This window comes from Capricornis sumatraensis, chromosome 14 (genome assembly GCF_032405125.1).
Source record: "Capricornis sumatraensis isolate serow.1 chromosome 14, serow.2, whole genome shotgun sequence".
NCBI classification, from domain to species: Eukaryota; Metazoa; Chordata; class Mammalia; order Artiodactyla; family Bovidae; genus Capricornis; species Capricornis sumatraensis.
In genome coordinates, this window is record NC_091082.1 from 41,389,977 (window position 1) to 41,408,705 (window position 18,729).

The following is an 18,729-nucleotide window of genomic DNA, read 5'->3' on the forward strand; positions in this document are numbered from 1 at the left end:
ATTGATTGTCTTTGCAAACCATTGTTTCACCTATTTTTTTTTCTGTTTTTCAGTTGTTTCTTATTCAAAGAAGTATGGAAATAATTTGTAAATATTAATGATTTTTAGTAAATAAGATTTAAGCATGTAACTTCTGAAATTTTTTGAGATATAATTGACATACAGCTGTAGTTAATATGACAGTATTGTGTATTTTGTAACTTGACATCATAAGTAATAGTACCTTAGATTGTCATTTTTCTGAATTAAGCAAGCTAAAAACAGTTACCTGGGTCTGTACCACTAGCAAGATAGTAGCTTTGAAGGTGAAAGCTGGAGTCAGAGCAGTCTCAAAAATTTCATAGTCATACTAGAATTCTCAGGTAAATTCATAACTTAAACAAGAGAAATCTTGAATTCTTTGGTCTCCCACACAAAAGGTTTTTGGTAAGGCAAAGTATGTGAATCTGAGTTATACCCTCTTTATAAGTTTTCCTTAATCCTAAAAAAGTGTAAGAGGATGCCCTAGACTAACTTTGAGGAATAGACTTAATTAAAGCACTCCCAGGAGAAACTTGAAGCAGTAGAAAGCACTCACAGCAGGCTAAAATCATTTGTTTCCCATTGAAAAATAGAAATGACTTTCAGTATTTTTAAGATGGTGTTTTCCACTGTAAATGTAGGAATGCAATGAATCTTCTGCAGCTGTTAATGAGTTTTTTGGGAGTAAAACAAAAGCTTACTAGAATTTTTACTTAATTAAGTACTTAACTATGAACTATATATAGTCATATATACCAGTAATCAGCATATATACATAATAAAAAAGGAAATTTTTAATTATTTCACAGTTACTGGAAGCAATGTAAAGTGATAAGAAAGCCCTGGACTGATATTCAGTTGACTAGATTATTATCTTGGGTTCTGCCTCTCTAGTCCTCAAGTTCCGCATGGATAGAATGGGAAGGTGGGTTAATGGACTTGAATAGGTATTCCCAAAGCACTTTACAATTCTAGAAATTTCTGAGTTTTTATTGTTTTAATGAGTAGAACTATGGATCAAATACTTGTAAACAAGTTTACTGCTTGTTATGCATGGGAAGTCTATTTTTCTCCCAAGTGGTCATGATAATTATAGCTTTTTACCCTTGAAGTCATGGGTTCTCTGAACTGATAAAGAAGACTAGAATTTACTATGTGGTTACAAAAGTCCTTTCATTAAGGGGTTAAGTAATGGTGAGAAATGTGACCTCTGTTGTTTAGTGAAAGATCTTTTTAACATACAGAGCCATTGTTCTTTTTGGCATAATAATGAAAGCATTCATTATATCTAGCACTTGGTTCTAATCTGTATAGAATCAGTTGTTTGATAATGTAATTTGACCCTGATTGCAGTTCATGGGGGAAGGAGTGGTTGCAGTTGCTGTAAAGACCCTAATTATAGCATTTATTTTGCACTTTCAAGATGAATTTCATTTTTATCAGTGCTTGTGAAGTAGGAATAATTGAATTTCTTCAGGATTTACTGTTGGGTAATCTCTGATGGAGAAGGCAGTGGCACCCCACTCCAGTACTCTTGCCTGGAAAATCCCATGGATGGAGGAGCCTGGTGGGCTATAGTCCATGGGGTCGCTAAGAGTCAGACACGACTGAGCAACTTCACTTAAGCTTTTCACTTTCATGCATTGGAGAAGGAAATGGCAGCCCACTCCAGTGTTCTTGCCTGGAGAATCCCAGGGACAGGGGAGCCTGGTGGGCTGCCGTCTATGGGGTCGCACAGAGTCGGACACGACTGAAGCAACTTAGCAGCAGCAATCCCTGATGACACTTCTTTTTAGATTTTTGTGATTAGCTGTCAATATCATTTGACCCAGGTGCTTTTCTTCTTTGTGGTCATGTTACTGTTAGTGAGAGCTGAAAATGTCTTTTGTGCTTAGATTAATCACACAGTTGTTTGCTTCTTGAAGGCCATGATTATTACCTAAGTTTGGAATTACTTGCTAGACTTTTTAAGATTTTGTTTAGTATTAAAAAATTTTATATTTGTGAACATAATTTAACATTTAATTTTTTTTTAACATTTAATTCTTAAGGGAAATATGGTCATTCTCTTATAATTGCTTCTTGAAAATAGGACGATTTATGTATTATCTTTGATTATTTTAAGCTTATCAGAGTTTTGAAATTATATTCTTCCTTAGCCCTGTTTACATACAAATCTTTTCACTGTAGTACGAGGAGAAATGAGGGTCCCTGAAGAAGCTCTCAAGGTAAACATTTTTACTTATTTCTTTTGTAAACCTGACATTTAGTAGGGTTGATTTCACTCATGGATATTTCACTTCCATTTTAAACTGTTTTGTAGCATGAGAAATTTACCATTCAGCTTCAGTTGTCCCAAAAATCTTCAGAATCAGAATTATCAAAATCTGCATGTGCCAAAAGCATAGATTCAAAGGTAGCAGATTCTGCAACAGAAGTGCAGCACAAACCTACAGAAGCACTAAAATCTGAGGAGAAAGCTGTTGGTAAGTTAACTTCTTTGAAAATACTGTGTTTATTCTTAATTAGGGAGAAATTGCATGCTTTGTTCTCAGAAAATTGTCCATGTCCTTATAAAAATAATTAATGATAATGACAATTTCAGAGTGGGTTTTAATGCAGCCAGTGCTTCTTAGAAAGCAGTGTAGAACATAATTGTATGGCAGTTGTATGTAGGTGTATTTAGTATATTTATTTGAGGAAAGTAAACATAATTTACCTTACAGTATTTTTATTATTTCATGTTTGTCTGCTTTTTTCCACCTAGATTATAACTGAAATGAATGAAAAGGAAATGTCCAATAATGGCTACATTGTCATAATTATTATGATATGTATCATATTACAGTAGGAGCTTTAAGAACATTTTATATACATAATCCCAGTCATACAAAAGCAATTTTTAAAACTGTTAGAAATTACCAAATTGCTCAAATATAAGCTTTTTAGTCCAGTTAACAACTAGTTTAAATTTAGTTACTGTGCAGTGTCCTTAGGCTTTGAAATTTTTTTAAAACAGTCACTTATACCAAAATTTAGTTTTGTCTTTTATATTTAGGCTTATGAGACATTTCTGTGTGCCAGCGAACAAGCTGCACTTTAACTAAAAGCTATTGGACTCCAGCAGTTCATATTACTTAGATATTAGCGCAAAATTTGTTTCTCGTGTTCAATATTGAATGAGATCCACAAATACTATTCAACTTGGAGTATTTTCTGCTATCTAGACTATGCAGTTAACCCTTGAACAGAACTGGTTTGAACCGTTGAGCAGCTGCTGCTGCTGCTGCTAAGTCGCTTCAGCCATGTCTGACTCTGTGCGACCCCATAGACGGCAGCCCACCAGGCTCCCCCATCCCCAGGATTCTCCAGGCAAGAACACTAGAGTGGGTTGCCATTTCCTTCTCCAGTGCATGAAGTGAAAAGTGAAAGTGAAGTTGCAGTCGCATCTGACTCTTACCAACCCCATGGACTACAGCCTACCAGGCTCCTCCATCCATGGGATTTTCCAGGCAAGAGTACTGGAGTGGGTTGCCATTGCCTTCTCCGTGTTGAGCAGCACTATTTTTTTAAAAATGCAGATTTTTTTCAATAGTTAATACTAGTTGAATCCATGAATACAGAACTGCTTCCCTTGTGATTCAGATGGTAGAGTCTGCCTGCAATGTGGGAGACCCAGGTTCGATCCCTGGGTCAGGAAGATCCCCTGGAAAAGGAACTGACAACCCACTCCAGTATTCTTGCCTGAAGAATCCCATGGACAGATGACCCTGGTGGGCTAGAGTCCATGGAGTCACAAAGAGTTGGACATGACTGAGTGATTAACGCACAGGAACTGTGGATTTGGAAGTGAAAGTTGTTGAATAAGTGTTCTGCTCTTTGCAACCCATGGACTCTAGCCCACCAGGCTCCTCTGTCCATGGGATTCTTCAGGCAGGAATACTGGAGTGGGTTGCCAGTTCCTTTTCCAGGGGATTGTCCTGACCTAGGGATCGAACCCGGGTCTTCCGCATTGCAGGCAGATTCTCTACCAGTTGAGCCACCAGGGGAGCAGGCTGACTATAAGTTACACTGTGCTTGAATTTTCAACCGCAGAGAAGGTGGAGGCTCCTAAACTCTGCATTGTTCAAGGGTCACCTGTACTTTGTTTTCTCATTAAATCAACTGGGCAATTCTAGCATTCTCCAAAAGCATGTTTGTTTGTTTGTTTTCCTGTTTCATGTGCTTTAGACAGATTTTCCCCACTTCTTTACAGATACTTCTGCCATGCCCCGTGGTACTCCATTATATGGGCAGCCTTCATGGTGGGGGGATGATGAGGCAGATGAACAAAGACCTTTCAAGTCAAATGGCAAACCCGAAGAGAAAAATCACGAAACTGGAACATCAGGTAAAAAAATCTCAGACTATGACATTAAATGGTTTTAAGGAAGAACATACTATCAAAGCAAAAATGTGTTTATTCTTAAAAGTGGTATCTCCTATTATTTAAATGATGTAGTTTAATAATATGGTTGGGCATTTTGAAATAATTATTAAAATGTTCTAACTAGACCAAAATAGTAAATGCAGACTAACTTTGTGTGTTTTTACTAGATTGACAAGCATATAATCATATTTTTAAATGAAAAATTTTTATTATGTTCAAAACGTATGAGGTTAAAACTTCTTTAGAATCTCAGTGTGCCTAATTTTGGGGGGTATGATAGCAACAAGATTAGCTGTTAAGCAGCCAGAGTGAAGAAATAATTCTGAATCACATATTCAGATTAATAGTCAAGGAACATATTCTTCTGTTGCTGAAGAAATTTAGTAATGAACTAAGTCAAAAGCCAGAAAATCAAGATTTTCAGGAAATAAATGGAGGTATCAGTTGCCTGTTACATAAGGACTTGGCATGGACATCAACAGTGGTGGATGGAGCAGCCGGTTTCCTTGATAATGGCAGATAAGGATCAGAACTGGAGGAATTAAATAGAGGCACCAGGGAGCAGTATGTAAAGCCAACTGTGACTCTGAGCCAAGGATAGATTTCATCAGCACTCATGTCAACTTTCTACCTTTCACTATAATTCTACAAGATAAATAAGACAGTTTTCTTAGCTGGAGAATAAGAACACTGGTTCTTATTCATAAATATACTCGTAATTTTACCAGGATACAGGTCTAAGAAAGCTGGCTTTATCAACTTGCTCTTAAAGTGCCCCAAACTAAAGTTGTCAACTTTGCAAATAAAGTCGCATCTCAGTTTTCTTATTTCTGTGGCCAACGCAACTTTTTCTTCATGTTGAAGGTCAGAAGCTTAATATTATTTATCATACCCTCAGATGCAAATAACAGAAATGCCACCTGATAACCAAACAGGACGGAAATGTACCAGCTTAAATAATGAACCTCTTTAGAATTGGTTAATGCAGCATCTCAGTGGCATCATCAGCTAGTGTTTTCTCTCGGACTCTCAGCCCTTCTGTTCAGTGGCTGCATACTAAGGAAGTTTCCCCTAATACTCAGAGGCTGTTTGCCAGTAGCAGTTGGGGTGCATGCTACTTTGATTACATCCAGTCAGAAATAGCAAAGGTTGCTTCTACAAGACCCCCTGGAAACTTTCCCCCAAGTTTTTAATGCATCTGTCATTTCATTGATCTCTCATGGGTTCAGGAGTAGATCACATGCTTATTTCTGAACCAATCCCTGGCAAGGGTTATGAGATTATCCTTAAGCCAGTCTTACCCATCCTGAAGCTGAATGTGGGGTTAATTTTCCCTCAAGGCACATGAGTTGTATCAGGGGTGAGCAGATACCTGGGAACGTTGGAGTTCTTTTTGGAGGGAGAAATAGGAAATGGATTTTGGAAGACAGTCCAGAATGTCTGCTTCATTTGAAATTTTTGTGTCTTCCCTTCCTTTCACTTCATCTGTTATATTGCCTACTTCTCTTGTGCTTTTTTTCCCCCATTGAATCATAACTGAACTATTTGCAGTTTCAACCTTTCTGCAGTTCAATTTGTGCAATAAATCTAAGCTGTCCTTTATTTCCTTTGCTTAACAAAGACTTTGTGTGAAGATTTTATATTTTCACGTAGATTTTATGTCAGAGTTTCTAACTGTATCCCACTTTCCTTGGCCTTGTATCCCACTACAGCTGTTTAGTGCCCTCCCAGTTCATTCCCACAAAAATTAGACTAATTACTGCCTTCTCTTCTCCCACAGGAGTATATACACATAAATCCAGTAGTATAAAATTCTAAAGGATATGTCTGTGTATGTGTGTTGTAACACTTTTATTTAGTATTTTGTGTGTATTCCTTATCTTAACTGCACATTTCTTACTTCAGGGATCACATGTTATATTATCATGTGTACTAGAGCAACCTAGGAGAGAGAGAGAGGGAGGGAGAAAAGGAGGAAGGAAGAGAGAGAAGAGTGAGAAAAAAATGTACTAATTATTAGGGAGTTAAATGAAATATAGCATAATTTAATGTTCCCAGATTCTGAAAATAATTGTGATAGTGAGTTTATCTAGCCATTAAAGATCCTTCTACCCAAAACAACTTCTGAAATCTGAAATAAATATCTTGTGGAACACAGTGAAGTATAATTGTAATTTTTGTACTGGAGACAGAACTATGATTTATTAACAGTAGATAATACTTCAGTGGTGCTTACTTTATCCAGACACTCTTCTGAGTGCCCTGTGTATATTTAATCACTTAATCCTCACAGCTGTACCTGAAAGTAGTTACTGTTATCATACCCATTTTATAGATAAGGAAGTGGCAGCGCAGTGATGTGAGTTTATTCACAAGGTCACTCAGCTAGCAAAAAGTGTAGCTGCGATTCTAAGCCAGGTGACCTGACTTACAGAGTCCATGCTGTTACCCACAGTTAGCTTTTCAGCCGTCATTACACACCCACCCACACACATTCAAAATCATTCCAAAAGAATATACTTTGTAGAGTATAAAGTCTAAAACAAACACCCTAAAAACAAATTGTCATAAAAATCAATCCCTCATGCCTCAGCATAATAAAATGAATTTCAAGCTGTGAAGTGTCCGGTAGTAATTTCATCTATGTGAATGAAAGTAAATTCTTAAATGATTACCAGCTTGTGTGGCCTATCTCATTGAGTATCTTTTCTGCCAGATGACAAAAGCTGCTTCATAATTGTGGGATTATTTTTGAGTTGGAAGGAGTTTAGTGATTTACATCTTTTGTTAAGAAGCTTAAAGCACTCTGTCAGATTCAGCTGACTAAAAGCTTTAATGAGAGTCTCATTTACTTTCATATATTAGCATCAGGATGTGATTGTTTCAGATTCATCATTTGTAGTTTTTTAAACTACTATAGAATGAGGGAAACAGTTTACAAGTCTGATATAATTTATGATGCCAGCACGTATAGTAGAGTGAAGTTTGAAAATTAAATGCTATTTCATTCGGTCATTGTGAAATTAAGTTTTCTTTTTTAGTGTTTAAAATTGTGAAATACAAATGATTAGTTTATTTGTGCTCTAAGTATGCTTTTCTGGTAAAAACGGAAAGTGATTTGCTTCTTCATTACCAGTTTTTAGAATGTAGAATCTTAGTTATTGTCCTTTAGTTCCTAAGTCGTGTCTGACTCTTTGTAACCTCATGGACTGCAGCGCACCAGACTCCCCTGTCCTTCATTGTCTCCCAGAGTTTGCTCAAACTCACGTCCACTGAGTCAGTGATTCCATCCAACCATCTCATCCTCTGTCACCCCCTTCTCCTTCTGCCCTCCTGCCCTCAATCTTTGCCAGCATTAGGGTCTTTCTTTTCCAGTGAGTTCACTCTCTATATCAGGTGGCCAAAGTATTGGAGTTTCAGCTTCAACATCAGTCCATCCAAATATTCAAGGTTGATTTTCTTTAAAATTGCCTTGTCTGATCTCCTTACTGTCCAAGGGACTCTCAAGAGTCCAGTACTTATTTTGAAAAGTGAGCATTCCAGAAAGGATGTTAGAGTTCTACTATCTAGTAACTTATGTCCCTTTCTGTGGGTCCATGTGTATCCAGAATCTCCTACCGATTTACCTTAAATTCCCCAAAACCCATTAGAGCAGTCAAGTTCTCCTGAAGTAGTGTGAATATTTTGAGTCCTGTTAAAGGAGAACTTGTCCTCTATTTAGTTCAGATATGTTCTCCGACCTGCTAACATGGTTTAAACATTTTTTAAGTTACAATTAAAGGCTTTAAAGTGTTGCATACATTTTGAAAAGGTTGCATACAACTGTGAAGAGTAGATTTTTGGCTCTTTTACACTGATTTTTTAATCTAATTGAACTAAATTTAAAAACTTTAGAGTTGTAATTCCTTTTTGGTAAAAGGAATTTCCCAGTCTTTGTAATTTGAAGTACTTGAATGTACTAGGTTGGATGGATATCTTAAGTAGAATTTGCCTTCATAATTACAGTCTTTGTAAGCACCTTGAAATAGCTTAATATTTCATGTAATTTAGTACAGAAAAAGGAAGGGAACATTTTTTTCTAGATTATTTATATCATGAGATTCCTTGGAAAGTGACACAATCATAAAATGCCTTAAGAACTTAAGGATATTGCTCTTCTGGTTTAGATAACCATAATTGATTCTACCATGATCATTTATTAAATACTCTTAGGGGAGATTAATAATTAAGTATTAGTATGAATGAAAATTATTCTAATAAAATTTTATTCATACCAATGTTTCATTATTAATCTCATTAAGTGTATTTAGGGCTTCCCTTGTAGCTGAAATGGGAAAAGAACCTGCCAGCAATGCAGGAGACCCGGGTTCAATCCCTGGGTTGGGAGGGTCACTGGAGAAGGGAATGACTACCCACTCCAGTATTCTTGTCTGGGGAATTCCATGGTCGGAGGAGCCTGGAGGGCTACAGTCCTTAGGGGTCACAAAGAGTTGGACATGACTGAGTTTACTTTAGTATAAATAAAACAGGTTTTGAAGGCAAATTCATGTTAAATTCATAAATTTCAGAATGATTTTTACCAGTACTGAGAAAGTAAAGCTCCTTTATTTTTTCTATATTAATTTAGAAGACCCTTAATAATTTCTCTAGTGGGCCTACAATCCCAAGTATAGTAGGCCCACACTTAATCTGGTTTTATCATCTTTGGCAAAATGATTTCCTCTACTAATGAATTTTCCAGATGACCGAACTTCACTTTTACAATTGCAATTTTGTTTTTTAAGTTTAACCCTTCCCTAAATTTCTATTTACTCATGTCATTTTCTTAAGCAAAGAAGGCTGAATATAATTAAAATGTTTACTTTATGACTCAGAAGCCTCATTATGAATATCAGTAATTGAACTATATGTTACAGTAATGTCCTTGGGAGACTTGATGTAAGACTGTTTGCCTGTATACTGAATGGTTCTGAACTGCTGTGTTTTTGAGCCACATGTCTGCTCTTTATTGTTTTTTGACTTATCTCGACCAGTTGACTCATTTTCTTAGTGTAGTGTATCTGACATTAATCCTTGCTTTTACATACCCTCCAGATTTGTCACATGTAAGCTGAATAAATAGTCAAAGAAAGAAAGGTTCTCAATGAGGGACTTTGCTCGTAGTAAAGATCACAGATATGAGGATATGGGTATTGCCATATCTGTCTTGGGTTTTTTAGAGTTAGATGTTTGGTTGTAGTTTCTTGTTTCCCTAGTTAGCTGTGTTGGAGAGTTGGGGGAGAAAAAGTAATAGAAATATTTATTTGTGTGCCTACTTTGTGGCCAACTTTTTCTGGGTGACTTATGCTATCTCAGTTAATACATACCTTACTGAATCTTCACAACAATCTTATGGATGGGTATTCTTTTCTCATTTTACAATGAGAAAAATGAGAATTAAGAACTGTGATAGAGGTAGGACTTAGGTGATTTGAAATCTTCTTCCTGCTTTCTGCTAAACCAGGCTGTTTGACTGTAATCATCAGATCATAAATGCTGTCTTTCTACTCTGTTGTGCTACTTGACATTGTTAGATAACTGATTACTGGATAAATTGGGTGTTAGCCTATAGAAGTCTCAGATTCTAATCTTTAGAGGAAAGTCAGTTTTGAAGTAGGAATAACTTAGGAAATAATAACCTTAAAAATAGTTACGTGCAGTTGGTGACCTCTGCTTTTTAATTTGTTAAAAAGTGAAAGCATGTTAAAACTATGTGAAGTTTTTCTTCTCAAGGGAGGAAGATTGAGAACATATTCATTTGAATCATTAGTGACAAGTAGATGGTAAATGCTGTACCCCTGGGCCAGCTTGTTGCAGTTATTGCTTTATAGTTTAGTCACGTCTTTGAGCATTCAGGTAGTGGGGGTAGGAGACTGCCGCTTTCTGTCTTCAGTGTTACTCTGTTACCTGTGAGGATGCGGAAAACGAATGAATGAGGTCAGGTAGATAAGAAGGATAGTTCTATATGAAATTGATCAGGCACAGTACATTATTACATTAGTAAATAAACCAGTGTATGGAAAAATAAAAACATCAGTGATTTTATCAATATATAGAGAGCAGACAATGCGTTTTACTCTCATGGTAATTCTAATTGACAGGCCTTCAAAGTAAACATTCAAGTGGACATTTTAATATTAAGGAAAAAAATAAATGAGCTCTTTAATAAAGAAGTTTTTGGAACATTACTTAGGTTATTAAGAATCTTGTATATCCTCTTCTTCTAGGTAGTGTGTAGAATTACTGCTTTGATAGTATAGAGTTTTTCTGATACAGTTTTTAAATTTTCATTGGTGAGGAAAAACTAAGTAGATTTGACAAGGATAATTTTTCTGTTAAAAATTGTTTTTGTTATATATTCTGTTTACTGGCTGTGTAATATTTTTCACTTTTTTTTAAATTTCTGGAAGTGGAGCTTGGGGTCTTTAATGCGCTCTGCCCTCCTCCAGGGATCTTCACAACCCAGGGATCGAACCCAGGTCTCCCACATTGCAGGTGGACTCTTTACCATCTGAGCCACCAGGAAAGCCCCAAATACGGGAGTGGGTAGCCTATCCCTTCTCCAGGGGATCTTCCCAACCCAGGAATCAAACCGGGTTCACCTGCATTGCAGGCAGATTCTTTGCCCTCCTCGTTGGTTGTGTTTTACACTGGAGGTGATTCTTAATTTAGAACTTCTCAGGTGGCGCTAATGGTAAAGAACCCGCCTGCCAATGGAGGAGACATAAGAGACGTGAGTTTGATTCCTGTGTCGGGAAGATCCCCTAGAGAAGGGAATGGCAACCCTCTCCAGTATTCTTGCCTGGAGAATCCCATGAGGAGGAGCCTGGTGGACTGCAGTTCTTGGATCACAAAAAGTCGGACATGACTAAAGTGATTTAGCATGCGTGCAGTACCTTGTGCCACACACTGGACTGTAGAGATGTTGCTGTTTCGTTCTTGTATAATCTAAAAGCAAACAGTTGTATGACTATTTCATATTCAGAGTGTTGCTAAGAAACTGATTATAGCACTTGAAGAATTCCATCAGTATTTAATATTTGGAAAAACGTTTCAAGAGACAAAATGCTTTACTTAATTGGAAAATTACTAAACAACTTTGTCCCTCATATATTCTTTCTCCTAATAAATTATCTCTAAATGATTTTTCTGTCAATGTGTTTTTAAAAGGAATGCTCTTTTGAGCTTTAGGGAAAGAGTTTTTATTTTAGTTCATTCTTTACCATCTTTATAATAGTTTTTTTGCTTCCTGAAAACCAAAGCAGTTTAATCTTAATTTTTTTTTGCATTTATATTATCTGATAACAGATTTAAAACATTTCAGTTATCATTTTCATTTATATGCTTTCACATATTTTATAGAGAGATACGTTTATTTTCATACCTTCTTATTTGTCTCTGAGGCAACAGAGGAATAGTGTTCCAGAGTTACTTGCTTATGCCAACTCTTGTTGGTGATCTGAGATTTATAATTCAGCTTTCCTCTAAGGATTTTTGACAGTTGGGCATATTCTGCTGTATAGAAATGTACATGAATTTTCTTTTGGAATTAATTGGCTGGCAACTGAATTTTCTATTTTTAACTTACTTCTTTCACACTGCTGCTTGGATTGCATTTTACAAGCAAACCACATGTCTTTACTCATTCTTTTCTTTATAAAATGTTATCTGTCTTCTTGTAAGGATCACACATTAGTAATATTACTTTTGTCATTCTGAAAGTAATGTCTCTGAATTGTGATGGTGACGAATGGTAAGTAAAATCATCCTGTCCAGAATGTTGCTTATGTATTAACCTCATGTTTCTTTCTTCATTTGAACACTTGTTCTCCTTTAGGAATTTACTTGTTTTTGCAATATTTCATCCTCCTTACTTGATAAGGAAATTCATATTTTCTTTCTATCTCTCTGGATATGTACATTGAACATGCATCTCCACTACATTTGATTTCATTTCTTTTGTACTTTTGATGATTTCTGGATCCACACTGGAAACAATGTAGACCTAGCCATGCAAAATCCCATCTCTTAACTGCTTTGCTGTCCTTTGCACTGCTGCTTCTCTTGCATCTCCTATTGGTAACAGGAATGCCATGTTTATAATCAAAATTATTTCTCTTTTAAGACATTTGTCATTCTTTTTCATCTAAGCAGCGATCTGCCTTCTGATTCTCATGGAGTAATGGAAGTGGCCATTACTATACTCCTTCAAGTTCTAGAAGCTCCCAAATATTTTGAATTTTCTCTTATTTTTCTTATTAGGGTGCAGCATAGATGCCAAGCAAGTTGAAGAACAATCTGCAGCTGCAAGTGAAGAAGTACTTTTTCCTTTCTGTAGGGAACCAAGTTATTTTGAAATCCCTACAAAAGAATTTCAGCAACCATCACAAATAACAGAGAGCACTATTCATGAAATCCCAACAAAAGACACACCAAGTTCTCATACAACAGGTGCAGGGCATGCTTCATTTACCATTGAATTTGATGACAGTACCCCAGGGAAAGTAACTATTAGAGATCATGTGACAAAATTTACTTCTGATCAGCGCCACAAGTCAAAGAAGTCTTCTCCTGGAACTCAAGACCTGCCAGGGATTCAAACTGGAATGATGGCACCTGAAAACAAAGTAGCTGACTGGCTAGCACAGAACAACCCTCCTCAGATGGTATGGGAAAGAACAGAAGAGGATTCCAAAAGTATTAAAAGTGATGTTCCAGTTTACTTGAAAAGGTTGAAAGGTAACTTTTCAGAACTTCCTTTTTTATGGTTAATTTCAGTCTTCAGTTACCAAACTATGATTAGAAAAATAATTATATGATATAAAGCTTCTGCTTCTGCTTTTTTGAAGGTTTATTTGATCTTAAAGTTCAAAAGCCAGCCATTCTGCCCATATCCAGCTTACTCATTCAAAACAGTCTGCCTTCATTTTCTTGCCAAAACCAAATTGGTTTTGTAAATTTATATGTATGCCATTGAGACTTCCCTGGTGGCTCAGATGGTAAAGTGTCTGCCTACAATGCGGGAGAGCCATGTTCAATCCCTGGGTGAAGAAGAGCCTCTGGAGAAGGAAATGACAACCCACTCCAGTATTCTTGCCTGGAAAATGTATGCCATTACATATGTTTCTTTTTCCTGTGGAAATATTCATTCATTTCACCAGTGGAATTCCTTAGAAGACAGTTCTCATCATTTTCCTATTCTCTACTGTGTGCTTCCTGTAAAATGTCAACATGTAGATTTTAAACGTTTTAAGTTACTGAATTATGGGCTTAGAGTTCTACTTTGGCAATATAGTCACATTGTTGGTGGAGTGTTTCAGACTGTTCTCAAGATACTCATATCATGAAACAAATTTTATTTAGAGATACTAGGAATTCATTGAATTAAGAATTTTTTCACTAGTGAAAATTGCAGTTAAATGTTTATTTTTGAAATAATTTTCAATGTTTTATTAAAAATACTTGACCAAATACATCAGAGTATCAACTAATCATTTTCCCCCCATTGGTTTTGCTAGTTAAATTTTAATTTAGAATTTGCTGAATACAGATTTATGTTACTATATCTTGATTTTATTTAACAAGCTTACTGTAAGGGAAATGATTACATGTTAATCTGATCATTCTGTTACTATACAAAAAGTTAAAGAGCTTTGAAAGAATACTTGTTGAGGTGAGAGTGTATATTACCTTATATCTCTAGCCCTTTCCTGGGACTTGAGTATGTGATAGGTACTCAGTAATTTGAATAATCAATGAATGACTTCATTATCATTGACAAAACTGACCGTGGTTTAACCTGTACTTTATGGTTTGGGATTCTCTTCACCTAATGGAAAAAATACCTATTTCCTATTTGCTTCTAAGGCATTTCAAGATTGTGAGATGGTGTGATTACCTAATTCTTTGTCAGGGCCTATTACCATATTTAATTATCATAAGCAGTTACCTGGCATATGAACTTTTGACATGTAATTGTTAACTTTACTCCTACTAGATAATAACATAAATTGAGACCTATATGTGTGTGTATATATATATATATAGGTTAAAGCTTACATATAAAAGCTACCCATTTGTAAACTGATCATTTTTTATGGATTGGGTAAAATAAGACTGATATCTTAGTATAATGTAAAAAGTAGTGTAAACTTTGAAAATTTAGAAATAACATGTTCTTTAGACCATCCTTAATAAATGTACACAAATGAGCTAAGATATAAATCACCATTAAAAAATACCTTTATGGAACTTTCCATACCATGTGGTATGGCCAAAAAAAAAAATTTACTACACCCTTTTATTGTAACTATCATTTTACTTATAATGACTATTTTCTGTTTTAGCTATTATTTTGATTCCCGTTAGAGGCATTAATGTTCACATTCAGACTGTATTCATATATTATGTTAGATTTTTAAAATCCTTACCAGAAATTATGCAAATTATTATTATCCATCAGAGTTGATTTATAGGTAGATATACATTCTGGTATGTTGCCATTGCATAGAACCCTACTTTTAAATTTGCCTTCAAGACATTTTACAAACCATCTAAGAAAATGTCTTTGTGAATATGCCTCATTTTTGATCCAATATTTATCCATTTTATTTTTTCAGATGTATTTACAAATGACATTTTACTTTCCCCCAAAGTTAGAGCTGCCATCATTAGATAAAGATTTTCCACAATTTAAGAGATCAAAAGTATATACCCAGTCTCTAAATAAATGTCAGTATAGCAAATAGAAACTATTTTACAATAACTAGACATTCAGCAACTGCTTAGATCAGTCAAAAACTTGAAAGTAGGCAAAACAAAACAACTTTGCTCCTGCAAGAGTGAAATGCATGTGCTTTGGGACAGTGAAGATAATAATGTTCACAAAGTCCATACACTTTACTCATTAGGAGAGTTGAAGTTACTCTTTTTGGCCACAGCTACTGATTAGTTATAGTCATATCTATCCTAAAAAATACTAGAAGAACTTCAACATATTAATGCATGGTTAATGATAGACAAAACAGAAAAAATCTTAACAGTTCCTAATGGTGTTTCTGTTAACTAAAAACAAAAATTGCAGTTTTTTCATCTGATCAGATGTGTTATCTTGTATAACACTGGGAAATGAAAAAGAAGAATAATTTTCTACAGAGAAAATAGCTAATCTATACTCTTTTAACCTGTAACTTAAAAGATACTGAAAAGATCTGACACCAGATAAGCACCAAATTTTTATATGTTGTTACAAGAATTATTGTATAAGTATGTCATAACATATGACTATATGTTATATATGTGTTATAACATATATAACTATGTTATATAACTTGTTATAAGAAATAATATAACTAACACTGACTCTACGGACATGAGTTTGAGTAAGTTCCGGGAGTTGGTGATGGACAGGGAAGCCTGGCATGTTGCAATCCATGGGGTGGCAAAGAGTCAGGCACAACTGAGCTACTGAACTGAGCAAGAACTGAAGTCTGTAAAGGTGGTGTTTTCATGAAGTCATTCAGTCATGTCCGACTCTTTGCGAGTCCCCATGGACTGTAGCCTACCAGGCTCTTCTGTCCATGAGATTTTCCAGGCAATAGTACTGGAGTGGATTGCCATTTCCTTCTCCAAGGGATCTTCCCAACCCAGGGATCGAACCTGGGTCTTCCGCATCATAGACAGACGCTTTACCATCTGAGCCACCAGGGAAGTCCGTCATATTGTGTACGTTTGTAATATGGGTTATCTGGTCCCATTACACATGAAATATGGGAGTTTAGTTATTTACAGCTCTTACAAACTGGATTTCTTTTCAGTATATCCAGTGCAATATGAAATAGGTTGTACAATGTCCAATTTTCCTGAGTTTTGTATTTGAACTAGTGGTTTTGTTTGCTTCTGCATTCCATCTGCCTATCCTTTATCCCTAGATTAATTACCCAGGCAGGAATTCCATTAATTAAACTAAACACCATTTTATTTTTTTTTCTTTTCGTATTGTATTTTCAGTAGTTGCTAATTTGAAGGAAGATTTTCAGATTTAGTTTTGGAAGTATTGACATACACCTGGTTGACTAGATTCATTTAAGCTTTCTTCTAAATAACTATCTTTTAAGCCTTCATTTGTGACTCAGTCTAAAACACACATAGAATAACTCAACTTCCCATTAAATTCATGCTATAAGAATATAATTGCCATTTGATTATTTCCTCTAATGTACTTATTGTTTACATGATAAGAATTCTAAATCAGTGAAAAATCAAGTAGTTTTAATAAAGTTTCACACTTAGTCCTTAATAGAGCTATGAAGAGTAACAAAAAGCCTCTGTTAGGAAGCTGATGTTTTCAAAATTCAACTGCAGTATTCTGTCTTGACTCTATATGCTTAATGGAGAAAACATATTTTTATCTCGTTATATTTAGCAACATGCCATTTGTCTGGTAGGTTTATATGGGATTTCATAGTCTATGCTTTTTCCATGCTAGACCTTTTAGCATGCTTTATTTAACTTGTTGAAGCCACCAGAGTTTAACTGAGCACACATACAAAATTGCAAAAATTATAGCTAGAAAGATGTTTGTAAAGAATTGTATAGTAATTGGTGGAAACTGCAAATTTGCATTTTCATATATTAAAAAGGAAAGGAATGTGGTACTTTTGAAAGTTTTGAACATCACTGAAATTAACAATTCATTACACTTTTTTATTGCATTTGCATTCTCTTCTCCTGCGTAATGATAAGCATTTCGGTGGGATCACACTTTTTTCTGTCTTTTCCCTTCCAATGCTAAAGATAAGTTTTTGATTGTTTAAATAAGGTATAAGGTTTAAAGGCAGGATTAATATTTAATGTTACAAATACAGACTATCATAGATGTAGCACTGCTTATCTTTTAAGGCACTGATGAACCATTATAAAGTCAAAATTTGGAGAAAGAAGAGTAATCCTATTCAAGTGTTTATAAAGGACTCATTGTTGGTTGATGAAATTTGAATGTAAGCATTGCAATTGAGGGAAGTTTGCAGAGCCTGTTACTGAAAAGAACATATGACTTTGGATTGAAAGGGGGGAGGGGCAGAACAAGCAGCACTTTTGTATATGCTTTGATTTTCTACATAGGATTTTTTCCCGTCTCTATTACGCGGTTTCTTTTCTGTGTCCAGGAAACAAACATGATGATGGTACACAAAGCGACTCAGAAAATGCTGGGGCTCACAGGCGCTGTAGCAAGCGTGCAACTCTTGAGGAACACTTAAGGCGCCACCATTCAGAACAGAAAAAACTACAGAAGGCCCAGGCTACTGAAAAGCATCAAGACCAAGCTGTTGTAAGTCAAACTGCTTTTATGATTGCATTCTTTGATGAAGACAATCCCAGAAAAAGAAGGTCATATTCTTTCACTCAGAGTACGGGAATCTTGTGTCAGGAAACTACTTATTCAGCACCACATACAAAACTTGAAAAAACAAAATCTCCAACAGCAGATGCCAAAGTGGTTTCTTTGTCTTTACAGACTAGCTCTGCGCACCACAGAGGGGGGCATGGTGTTCCACATGGGAAATTGTTAAAACAGAAATCAGAGGAGCCATCGGTGTCAATTCCCTTCCTACAAACTGCATTATTAAGAAGTTCAGGGAGTCTTGGGCACAGACCAAGCCAGGAGATGGATAAAATGTTAAAAAATCAAGCTACTTCCGCTGCTTCTGAAAAGGATAATGATGATGACCAAAGTGACAAGGGTACTTATACCATTGAGTTAGAGAATCCCAACAGTGAGGAAGTGGAAGCAAGAAAAATGATTGACAAGGTAAATAATTGGTATTAGTTTTCTTGTGGTATATTTAACTGTTGGAAATTATTAGAGGATATAAAATGTTTTCATGTAGTTAGTGTATTAAAACTTTAGGATTTTATTAGGGAACTGGAAACCTAACAATAAGACCAAAACACTTTCTGATTTTGTTCTGCTATATTCTGAATTTGCCTGAGTTTCATATGTAAAGTTCTGTACGTCAAAGCTGTTTGGACCTGTTAAAGTTGTAATAATTTAAGATTGACTTTTTAAATGCTACATCTTGACCATGCTCACTTTGCATTTAAAAACTAAAAATCGAAGAAGACCAGATTGCTGTTGACTGCATTAATATAAACATGAGCTTCAGTTGAAAATAGTTAAAGTTTTTATTTTTTTAATTTTATTTTGGAAGCAGATGAAAAGACATGTTTTAATCCATTTT

At 35.5% G+C, this 18,729-nt stretch overlaps 1 protein-coding gene and 1 non-coding gene across 2 annotated transcripts in view; one reads left to right on the top strand and one right to left on the bottom strand.

Annotated features, from left to right (window-relative positions):
- Positions 1-18,729, top strand: part of CEP170 (centrosomal protein 170) — a 135,544-nt gene that overhangs the window by 65,286 nt on the left and 51,529 nt on the right. Inside the window, exons 5-10 of the mRNA XM_068985944.1 lie at positions 2,191-2,249; positions 2,345-2,507; positions 4,277-4,411; positions 12,752-13,228; positions 17,656-17,819; positions 18,006-18,299. Of these exons, the coding sequence (XP_068842045.1) occupies positions 2,191-2,249; positions 2,345-2,507; positions 4,277-4,411; positions 12,752-13,228; positions 17,656-17,819; positions 18,006-18,299 (1,292 nt within the window). The remainder of the gene's footprint in view (positions 1-2,190; positions 2,250-2,344; positions 2,508-4,276; positions 4,412-12,751; positions 13,229-17,655; positions 17,820-18,005; positions 18,300-18,729) is intronic.
- TRNAH-AUG (transfer RNA histidin (anticodon AUG)) lies at positions 16,127-16,198 on the bottom strand. The gene has a single exon. It is a non-coding gene; the product is annotated as a tRNA-His (tRNA).